Genomic DNA, 12,087 nt, shown 5'->3' with positions numbered 1-12,087 from the left:
GCTTTGTAAGACATCCGGGCGGCGGCCCAGCAGGGGCGTTGGACTCCCGCAGGCCCGGTGCCTGGAGCCTCGCGTGGCGCGCCCTGCGCTCTCCGAGCGGCATTTCTAGTGCCTAGGCCTCGCCAGGGGAACCTAAACGTTCATGTGTGAAATATTTTATTTACTTTAAACTAGGTGCGGTACTTCCTTTAAAGCTGCCGTTTTCTTGGGTTTATGCTAAGCACTTTTATAATCCAAGTAGTATCTTAAGTTCTTTTTCATGAACTTTTAAAAGAGAGCTGTATTTTGTTGTCTTATAGCAAAGATAGCGCAATCACTAGGTTTGGTTATTTTGCAATGCCTCTTTCTGTCTAGTGAGAGGCTGATTTCGTGGTAAAACTTACTGGTGTCAACTCTCTCCCTTAAGGACCTCGAACATCAATAGAAGGCATTATATGGCACTTTGTCTTTCTAACGTTGCTTTCATGCTACCTTGGCAGTTTGCTCAGTTTATCCTTTTTACACAGGTAAGAAGATTTTAAACTAGTTTAAGTTGAATGCAACATGTACTTTGTTGATTCTATAGAAGTTTTAAAATGTGATTATATTTAGTCCTAGTAGATTTTCCAAATATGGAATAATTTTGAAGTTTACATACATGTGTGATTTTTTAAGATTAAAAAGCCATATAGTCTATAGTCTGTTAATGCATTGTTTAGTTACGCAGGTATTAGCGATCAACATGCATAGGACTTTTTTTCTATTTTAATTTATATATATATTTTTGCTGGTATTCAAAATGAGCTCTATAAATCTGCCTGTAGACTTTCCTTTTGCCTCAGGAATTATTCTTCTTGGTAGAGGGTTTCTGCTTCTAATGTAGCTTAAATATCGGTAGTTTTTGTCTGAAGGACGGAGTCTCACGGGACACCATTTCTCCACTTGGGAATCATGATACCTCTTGAGTAAATTGAGGCCATATCCTCTTTCCCCAAAGAACTCAGTAATTGATGGCAAGAAACTGAGCTGGGGAAGCAGTCGATTATGATGAAATCTCATGATACTAACATTTTGCAGGAAAACTCCTTTCTGCCTAATGAATAAACAGGGAGAATAATAACGTTCTTTAATGGCAGTGAGAGACCCTGCCAAGGAGCCTGTGTCGCCAGTTGTCTACAAAGAATGACATTAAAAATTCAACTTAATTGGAGCTGCATAGTTAAAGCATGTTTCAGATATTCTCTCTGTTTTACTTCCTGCGAGTTGGCCCTTTCAGGTCCTAACACAGAAAATCTATGGTTTTCATTATTTGCACCTGGCAACAAAGTAGAATAGATTTCCCATGTGCATCACTTCCTTGCAAGCAAATTTATTAATCCTGATGAAGCTATTTAAGTAGCTTTTTGGTAATTTTGATGTTGCTTTAATGTCCAGCCCACAGCCTGTGGGTCGCACGGGGCCCCAGATGGCTGTGAGGTCATCCAACACAAAATTGTAAATTCACTTAAAACCCTTTTTTTGCTCCTCAGTTCTCATTAATGTTTGTGTATTTAATGTGTGGCTCAAGACAACTATCCTTCTTCCAGTGTGACCCAGAGACACCAAAAGGTTGGACACCCCTGCTAATGATTGTCTAGCCATTCAAAAGATGTACTACGCTTTTAGTGTTCTTTTGTTTTTAATTGTGGTATAATTGACATTACGTTATGTAAGTTTAAGATGTACAGTGTGTTGACTTAATACACTGCAGTATGATCACCGCCTTATTACCACCACAGTGGTCATTTAACATCTCTATCAAGTCACATAATTACTATTTTTTTGTGCTGAGAACATTTAAGATCCCGTCTCTTAGCAACTGTAAGATATATAATACAGTATTGACTCTAATCACTATGCTGGGCATTAGATCTCCAGAACTCACTCATCTAAAGTTGCAAGTTTGGACCTTTAATCAGCATCTGTATCTCCTCACCTCTTGGCCCCTGGTAACCCCCACCTCCTCTGTTTCTACCAGCTGGGTGTTTCAGAATCACATGAAAGTGAGGTCACCCAGCATTTGTCTCTCTCTGCCTGACTCCTCACCCAGCATGGCGCCCTGGAGGGCCACTCCGTTGTGGGTTTCCTTTTTCTCATGGCTGAATAATAGAGCTTCTGCTTAATTCTTTATCTGTGTTTGAGATGTAAAGTGAGGTATGCTAGTCTTTACACCATATACTCTACATCTCTCATGCTCTTTCATATATTTTTTACCCCTTTGTCATTTTATACTTTCTTCTAGATGTTTTCTTCTGGCCTGTCTTTCAATGTGTCTCTTTATTTAGCTATGTTTGACCTGCTTTTAAACCCATCTTTGACCTCTGAATATTGTTCGTTGTAATATTTAATTGTACACTTTCAATTTGTTCTTTAAGTGACTTTCAGTACTTTCCTGGAATTTTCAATCCAATCTGTTATTTCCTGGCACACATCAAACATAAAACCTATGTCTAATGATGCCAGGCATGTTTTTGAGTGATTTGCAAGCTAAGAGTGGTTTTTACATTCTTAAAAGTGTTGCTCAAAAAAGAGGAAAAAAACAGTTGGTCCTCAAATATCATTTTGTTCAATATTCTTTTGTTACAACATTGATGAGATTTCATAAGAACTTAACTCCTGTTTATGTCAATTAGCCTATGGTAAAATTGTTTTCCTATATTATTTTTTTGCTAAAAGTTGCAGAACCTATGTTAAGTGAGAACTTACTGTATATAATAGAGACTATATGTGGCCCACAAAGTGTAACACATTTACTGTCTGATGCCTGACCTAGATTCTTTATGGATCTGTTTCTATTGTGTTTGTAATAATGTCTTATCTCTTCCTATATCTACTTAATTCTAATATGGTATTGGACATTGTACATGAATAATGATGTAGTTAATTTGAGACTATGTTGATGTTAACATCTTCCATAGAAGATTAAATTTATTGCCAGCAGGCAAATATAGACACTAACAATCTTGAATCACCCTCCTGCAATCAGAGGATGAGATCATTCAAAGGTGGGCTTTTGTCCTTTTCCGAGGACTGTTTGATTTCTGATTCTCTCTTTTCATGTAGCCCTTCGAAGCCCAAGCCAAAGCCTGGGGACTTAGCAGGGACCTCATTCTTGATGTTTCCTCCCTGCTCAGTCTGTCTGTGGACATGTCTCAACTGCCTCTCTACCGACAGGCATCTGCTGCTGTTGGGACTGGCGGGCACCTGTGGGAGAAAAGTGACCTAAAAAGTCATCCTCGTCACTGCAGACTTCCATCTTTTCACTGGTCTTGGCTCCCTAAGTCTTTCTTGCCCTGTTAGTCATCTGTGGCTCTTCTGCAGGTATTTTCCCAGCTATTCCAGTTCCCAATGAGAAGACTCACTGAAATTACTTAGGTGCCATTATTAGAAATATAGCACCCCTTGCATTACTTTGGGTATGAATAATGAAGTGTTTGTTTTCTACATTTTTTCACTTTTGCTTTTTAATATTTTTATTTCAGATAGCCTCATTATTTCCCATGTATGTCGTGGGGTACATTGAGCCAAATAAATTCAAGAAGATCATTTATATGAACATGGTAACACTTTTCATATTTATAAGTCAAACATTAAAATAAGATATTGGGGTTACCTTCTTTCAAGTTGTTTTAATACATATGATTTTGATTATATCCAGAAGAAAAACAGGAAATGTACATTATAGATACCATATTATAACGTACTTTCAAATACAGCAAAGATGTTTTTCTTTCTGAAACTTTTATTTTTATGTTTTATTTATTATTAGTCACTACTTTTGAGACTGCCTTTTTTTCCCTGAGACCTGAAATTTCTAACACTGTGCATGAATGTGACACACTGTGAATTTTATGTTTTCTCATTTTTGTTTTTATCTTAGTTTCCAAACACATCTCCCTTAAGAACAGAAAAATAAATGTCTTCTAGCTAAGAACATAAAATGAAGCTTCCTTAGTGATCGAAATCCTCAAGTAGTTCAACAAAAAGATTAAAAGATTAATACTTAAAACTCATCTTTTTTATTATAGAACTCTATTATTGAATCAATGGAAATGATAGTTTTTTCCATTTTCTTTGTACCAAGTAGCAGAGAGAGAGAAAATTAAATTTTTCTATACAGAATTTATGGTGTTGAAAATACTTAGAACCTATCAGTGTGTTGAAATTCTATTATCATTTGGCCAAGATCTATTTATTAATCTTACTTATGCATATAAAGTTTGTATTACAATGGCTATATGCCTGTAGACAAAATATGTGTTATGCTACATATCTAATAATGATAAAACATGTGTTTCTTTTCTTCAATTTTTAGATTTCAGTTCTCCTTTGTTTTGTACTGATGTTTGGAAATCCAATGTATTTATCTTCTTATTATACTTCATCTTTGTTAATGACATGGGTAAGTATCTGTTAAGCTCATTAATTTTTTTTAACATGTGAAATAGTGGGTTTAATCCACCTACTATAGGTTTAGGAGGATAAATAGGGCCCTTTCCTGATTATTACTCACATGAAAAAGTTCTTCCCAAATAACGCCTATTCTCTATCTCATCCTTGGAAAATACCATGGCACAAAGTTTACCATTTTAAGGCAGTGCTCAAGAAAATATTTTAAAAACAATTGGATGGTAATAAGACTTATGTTTAAATTATGCCATAACTTACGATAAAAATTAGTTATTTACCCCTAAGTCGCTCTGGTAGGCTCAGTGCTCACGCAGGGACACCGCCGCCGCTCAGCAGCATTTTGGGGGCCCCCCTGAATGGCCTTCACAGGCTGTGGCACATTCTTTTGAATGTCTTCATTGGTGACAAAACTTTGTCTTTCGAGGATGGATTTGATTCTTGAAAATGACCAAAGTCTTGTGACTAAGGTGGGTGATTGGGCGGGGTAATACATAGATCTTGATCAAAATATGGTGTGACATTAAAATAATGAGACCTATTTCCTTGCACCCATAAATAACTAAACCTGTGAAGGTAGTTTGGAAAACAGAGTTCCAAACTGTTTTGAGCAACGGCAACATGCTTAGCATAAGGGTATAGTTTCCTCGCGTGACTGACTTCCATTGAAGGACACTCATTTGGATATGTGTTGGGAGCGGTGGTTCAGTAAACCGGTGTCTTTACTTTACAGTCACACTTCTGATATTTGTAAGCCAGAACCTACAATGTTGTCCTCCACTGGAATGTTCCTGGGATGTTCTCTTCCACAATTGTCAGAAATGATGCCAAGCACAGTAATACCAAAACAGAGCACTTTTCCCTGGAGGGGGCATCGATCGAATCTTTTGGGAGTGTTCTTATGTTTTAACATTTTTGTTCCCCACATCTTTTTTTCCCCCTCACAATAAGTAATCCCTTCTTTCTCGTTCCCCTCAAATGTAGGTTTTTCATTTGCAATGTTTCATCGAACTTTTTCAGCGTGACAAGGTAGAGGACTTGTAGTAGCGTGCCTATCCACCTCCTTTTGGGAAACCTATTTTATTTTGAAATATAGACATAGAGAAAACTGCGTAAAACAAATGTTTTAAGTATGGACAGTACTAACTAAAATGGACAAGTACTAATTAATGAAGGGTTAGTTGCCAAATATACTTAAATGACCACCAAGTCAAAAGCAGAGCTTTTGCAGGCATCCTGCCTGTTATAATTCCCGTGTGCTGCTCCAAAGTAGTAATGACCTGCCTGTGGTAGCTGCTCCTAGCTTTCCCTTATGGTTGCATCCCTTAGGTTTCTCTATTTGTCTTTAGGTTTCCTATATGTCGGCCTGTTTTCTTTCCCAGGAAATGTATTTGTTGAAGAGCCTAGGTCATTGAAAATATAGAAAATTAAATGGTCTAGATTCTACCCTTTGAATCCTCATGGGGTAGCTTTACATCCTCCTTTGTCTTCTGTACTCATAATACATTAATAATTGAATCTAAAACTTGGACAGGTTAAGGTTTGATCCCTTCAGTGTAGTATCGTTCTTTCATCAGGAGAAGCATAACACCTAGTACCTCTCTTTCTGTGCTTGTAGCCATCCGTTCTTAGTACCAGATTCATTAATTTGATAGGGATTAAAAAGTGGTGATATTCCAGTCCCTCATTTATAGTTAATATAGGAAAAATAAAGTAGATGTCTAAATTAGGGGAGTTGGGAAGAAGTAGAAAAAATATTTGAAGAAGTAATGGCCAAAATGTTTTTAATTTGATGAAAATTAACTCAGAGATAAAGAATTTCAGTAAACTCCAAGTACAAAAAGCTGTAGTAAGGCATATTATAATCAAATTGTTCAGAATCAGTAATAAAGATACAAAATTAATGACAGTCAAAGAAACAAGACACGTTACCTTTAGAAGAACAAAGGGTACGGATGTCAGCAGATTTTTCATAAGAAAAAAATACAAACAATATAACAGTTAAGCAACAACTTTAAAACATTTAAAGAAAAAGTACTGTCAATCTACAATTCTGTAACTAGCAACACATGGCTCAAAGATGAAGGCAAAATAAAGACTTCATGAGCACATTTGTTCTAAAATGTTGAAGGAGGGCCTTCGGGTGGAAGGAATGTGTCCCATGTCACTATAGCACTGCACAGAAGAGGCACTGGAAGCGGTAGCTGGAGGTGCTGCTTCAATAAAAATACCGTAGACTGGGCGGCTTATACCTCATGGGAAGAGATATGATCATGGGCTGGGGAGTCCAAGATCAAGGTGCCATCCGGTCTGGTTCTTGGTGAGGGTTCCCTTCTGGATTTGCAAACAGATGCCTTCACTGTATCCTCATATGCGGAGAGAGAGAGATCACCTCTCTTGTGTGATCTCTCGTGTCTCTCCTTATAAAGGCATTAATTCCATTCATGAGGGATTTAATTACCTCCCAAAGTTTGCCCCGCCAGTGTGTCACGTTGGAGAAGAGGGTTTCAGCACATGAATCTGGTGGGGGCATAAACATTCCGTTCACACCCCTGAAGGTATGTTGTGTGAGGACGCCGGCCTTATGCGCGAGTCTCAGTTTCAGTCTCTTGCCCTTCGCAGACCCAGGCCCTCTTCTGCTCCCCTCCCTTTCAAGACTAGCAGGTAGTTGCCACCTCTTTCACAGTCCTCCTTAAAGGCCGCCACAGGTTCTCTCCTAATTAATGTTTTGGTTTTTAAAACTACCTTTTTTTGGTCTGGCATCTGGAAAGTTCTCTTTCTTTCTAAAAAGTTCACTTACGTGGTTTTTTTTTAAAAACATTTTAAAATATTTTATTTGGGAGTTTGGAAATGAAGGATTTTCACGTAAACTCAAACCACTGATTTTGCTAGATAACTTACAAACAAATTTGCATGGACACATCACCCGCATACCGTCCACCTCGTCAGGGGAGTTGTCCTGCATAAAACCCCCCAAGTGACGCAGGCAGGGATTAACTGGACTCAACACGCAACTTTTTAGCGCACAAAGCGTTTAGCTGTCATCCCAAGAAAATTTTGTCATGTTCCAATTGTTAAAAATCTACAATTAAGAAGTGAAATGGCTGGTGATCGGCAAGGTGGAAGGGGGAATGCTGTGTAACTTTTGAAACTTGTAATTCATATAAAATATACATGTTAATTTTATTTATTTCATTTTGTGTCATGCATTTTAGGTGATAATTCTGAAGAGAAATAACATTCAAAGATTGGGAGTGTCTGAACTCAACTTTTGGGTAAGACTCAACACTTTCAACATAATTTCTTCAGACTCTTTATTTCTATAAATTGAATAAGATAATGTACTTAAAAACTGAATGATTTACAGTTAATAAATCTTATAAATAGCTACTTGCTTAAAGTGGGAAATAGCTCTTAGCAACGTCTCCAAGTCGTTTTTCAGAAACCTGTTGATGGCCCTGGCGGGTGGGGCTCAGAGGGCTGGGCACTGGCCCACTGCCCGAAAGGTCGCTGGTTCCCTCCCCGCTGGGGGCACAGCCTGGGTTGCAGGCCAGGTCCCTGGTTGGGGGCACACAAGAGGCAACTGATTGACGTTTCACTCTCATATTGATGTTTCTCTCCCTCTTTCTCCTTCCCTTCCCCTCTCTCTAAAAATAATAAGTGAAATCTTTTTTAAAAAAGAAACATTGGATTATTTCAGTACTACCCTTAGTCTTTCTTCCTTTACTTTTCAGTCTGCTCTACCCCCACTGACTGACTTTTAAAATTTCTTTCCATTTGCCTTGAGTTTCTCTCTGTAGATTAAGTAACCTTCTCTTCAAAATAAGTTTCTAGTTCTCTTCCCACTTCCCCTTTTATTTTCTCCACATCTGTCCATTGTCTCTCTTTATTCCTGCTTCCAACTTTAGACTCTAGTATTTTTGCCCCTTTAGCATTTCGTTGCAATTGCCCAGCCTCTTCTTATTTCAGCTTAGACGCCACTTGATCTTTGTTTGACTTCCTCCCAAATACACAGATGGATGGCTCATGTTACTTCTGGGTTTGTGTGTTTTGTTTCCAAGTAAAATGGGTATATTATTAATAGGTAAGCACTGCAATTCCTAGTTATCATTATATCAGCAGGTGGCATTTGTCCTTTTTCTCTGGTGTACTTCTATTAAAAAACGAAACCTGCCATGTTGAAGAACTGTGTGATTACATATTGATAAAGGAAAAGTGGGAAAGTTATGGTAAGATAGGAAAGTACATTTATACTCAGAATACAGAACAACAAAATGGAGTGCATTGCCATTTCTCATCATTTGAGGCATTCTCTCATCCCTTACAGAGAACATGAAGAAATATTTGTACATTTAAGTTACTGGATGACATGACTCTTCTAATATATAATTTTTTTACTTCAGAAAAAATAGTAATGACTCTGTTTTAAAGATTAAGCCAAGAAATCAACAGAAAATTTTTATGTAACAACTGTACTCAAAAGAAATTAAAAATTTCAATTACAAGGTATCAAAAAATGAGAACAAATAGAATAGTGTCCATGGACATTTAAAGAATCCCATCAAAGCTGTTCTCAGGCAAATCTATTGTTTTAAATATTTTCAGTTATAGATTAGAAAGAATGAAAGTTAACATAAGGTTTCATTTCAATAATTTCAAGAAACATAATTCTAAGGAGAGAAAAGTTGAGAAATAATCAATGTCCGGCTTATATTTTGAAACTTGTATAATTCTATTGCAAAAGAGAGAAACAAGTAATGGTAGTCATCTAAACAAACGATGCAGTAGATATTCTGGCTTTTTCTAGCATTTTGTTGTTGTTGTTTTATAGAAGACAGTCAAAAGTAAAAGCAAAGATACTTTTTGAACTAACACATTTTCTTACCAAAAAACCGATTTTATTTCTCAGGTAATTCTTTTATGGTAGTGGACTAAAGATTATATTGCATATCTTAATCTATTACAACTAAAAAATTTGAAAACAAGGGAGTTATTATTATTTTTAAATTGAATGACAGGAAAAATATACACAGAAAAATTGTCACTCGTGATTGATCAAAATCTATTTTTTACACATTTTATTTATTTATTTTTAGAGAGAGAGGAAGGGATGGAGAAAGAGAGGGAGAGAAACAGCGATGTGTGAGAGAGACATCAATTGGTTGCCTGTGCATGCCTCCGCCTGGGGATGGGGACCTAGCCTGCAACCCAGTCCTGTGCCCTGACCAGAAATCAAACCAGTGACCTTTTCATCTGTGGGGTGATGCCTAACCCACTGTGCTACACCATCCAGGGCCAAAATCTATTTTTAATATTCTTTACCATTATGTGGCAACTTGGAAAAACTATTAGCAACTCAACACAGATATATATTTATTCTGATCAAATTGGGTTCATTCCAGACATGTAAATTATCACAGTAACAGACTAAAGAAGGAAAATAACTTATGATCAGATGCAAAAAATGAATTTTATAAAATTGAACACTCATTTACTTAGCACAATAGAAATTTTCTTTTTAATACAATTCCTCAGCATTTTCACTGGCATTACAGTTGAGATATTTGAAGTTTTCTATTTAAAATAAAAATCAAGATAAATATGTTTTTTCACTTTTCATTAAAGGCCTGAGTTAGCACATTAAAGCAAGAAAGTAAACAGTAGTAAGAAGGAAATGGAAAGGAAGAATCAAAAGTCATTATAATATCATTATTTACATAGACATTAAATAATTTTTCATACAAATTATTAGAATTTATAAGAATTAAATAGCATGGCAGATATAAGGTTAATATAGAAAAGTCAATTATATTTCTATTTTCTGGCAACAAAGAGAAAACACATTTTGTAAATTTGTCATGTATATTAGGAAGAAAAAAACACATAGTATCTGAATAAATTTAACTAAATACACTCAGTATTTTCTTGCAAAAAGTTACTTTTAAGTTGTTAACACATAATATCAAAATAAATGGAAAAAATTTCATGTTTATGCATAGGAAGACTCTATATAATGTCAATTCTCCCCAGTCGATATTTAGAGTCAAAGCAATTATAACAGTTACCTTTCAAGTCACTTTTCAATGAGATGCTAGAATAATTTGTTACAAATATAGGAAAAATTATATCATACACAAATATCAGCTGCAGACTTGGCCTTTGTGAATCTTTTCAGGCTGAATGTTTCCCCCATTTGATATATCTTCATAATTCTTTATGTGCTTTCTTACATTATGGCTCAACAAGATGCTCCAGGCACTACTTCTATTTCCCTTCCCCAGACTCTGGAGTCAGCTATTCCTCCCAGGATCCTTAGTTCGTTTTAGTGTAGAATGGTATTTAGAAACCAATATCTGAGTGCCAAGTGTTCTCATTGCTACCAGCATGTCCTTCCTTCTAGACCCTTTCATTGTATGTATCTGTATGTACACTCACATGTCTGTATTTTTATGTATGAAATCTGTATGACATAATTTCATAATTATATCCCCCAATTCCAGTCCAGTGCTATAGGAATATAGAACAACAAAAAGAAATTGTCCAATATATAAATTAAAGGAAAATATACTGGAAAAATTCATAGAGGTTTAGGGTCTTGTGGGACAATAACAAAAGATCTAATATTTGTATCAACAGGAGGGGAAAAAGAGAGTGGGACTGAAAAAGGTTTTGAAGAAGTAGTAACTAAAAATTTTTTAAATTTGGAAAAAGACATAAATCTACAGTCAATAAACTGACTGAATCCAAAGAAGGGTAATCCAACAAAATCCATGGCTAGACACATCATAATTTAGCTTTTGAAAACTAAAGAAAAAGATAGAATTTTGAAAGCAGGCAGGGAGAAATGATGCATTACCTATAGGGTAAAACTGATTTGAATTACAACGGACTTCTCACTGAAACTATGGGGGCCAGAAGGTAGTGGCACAACTTTTTGTCAAGTATATCCAGTTTTCTATTGGAACATCCTTTTTTAGACTTTCATCACTAACATGCCTCAAGTGATTAAAAGTTTTCTATGCCATTTATTGATGTAATTGAATACTTTAACTGAGTAATTTTTAGTACCTGACATGTCTATTTTATTTATTCTTTAGCTAATTCAAGGTTGCAGTTGGTTATGTGGAACAATCATTTTGAAATTTCTGACATCTAAAATCTTGGGCGTTTCAGACCATGTAAGTACTTCCTAGTTAAAACGTAAAGAGTTTCATAAATATGTATACCTGGCTGAAAGCTTCTAAACCATCTACTTTTAGCTCTTCATTTTACAGTGATTAAGTGTCTTCCTCAAGGTCCCCAAGCAAGGTACTGGTAGTGTCAATGCCACAACCCTGCAGTTCAATGACTGTTTTAATCAACTAAGAAAAAAGTGTATCAATGAGAGTTTATTTAGCCTACTAGGAAAAATTAACATGTTAAGTAGTCGTTTGTTTTTATTTCACTTAAAGTACAAATAGGTATTTGCTTAGATAATTAGTCATTTATTGCAGATATTAACATATGAACAATCTATACTGAGCTTTGAAATATACAACTCCTAAAATCTCAATATAATTTATTTATAATTATGGATTAAATTTAAAATATGATTTGATATTTTAAAATATTTTCCTTATAAAAAGAATATGTTAAAGATTTTTCTATCTTCTTCTCTTTGAG

General features: G+C 35.8%; 1 protein-coding gene across 1 annotated transcript in view; it reads left to right on the top strand.

The window, feature by feature from the left end:
* DPY19L2 (dpy-19 like 2) overlaps window positions 1-12,087 on the top strand; it is a 48,877-nt gene that overhangs the window by 19,852 nt on the left and 16,938 nt on the right. Inside the window, exons 9-13 of the mRNA XM_054571309.1 lie at window positions 407-506; window positions 3,501-3,578; window positions 4,334-4,420; window positions 7,641-7,700; window positions 11,523-11,603. Coding sequence (XP_054427284.1) covers window positions 407-506; window positions 3,501-3,578; window positions 4,334-4,420; window positions 7,641-7,700; window positions 11,523-11,603 — 406 coding nt within the window. The remainder of the gene's footprint in view (window positions 1-406; window positions 507-3,500; window positions 3,579-4,333; window positions 4,421-7,640; window positions 7,701-11,522; window positions 11,604-12,087) is intronic.

Source organism: Pteronotus mesoamericanus, unplaced genomic scaffold (assembly GCF_021234165.1).
Source record: "Pteronotus mesoamericanus isolate MK-2021 breed Mesoamerican mustached bat unplaced genomic scaffold, CSHL_Meso_final contig_220, whole genome shotgun sequence".
Taxonomy (NCBI): Eukaryota; Metazoa; Chordata; class Mammalia; order Chiroptera; family Mormoopidae; genus Pteronotus; species Pteronotus mesoamericanus.
Note: the sequence above shows the minus strand (reverse complement) of the source record. Positions and strands in the feature narration are given on the sequence as shown.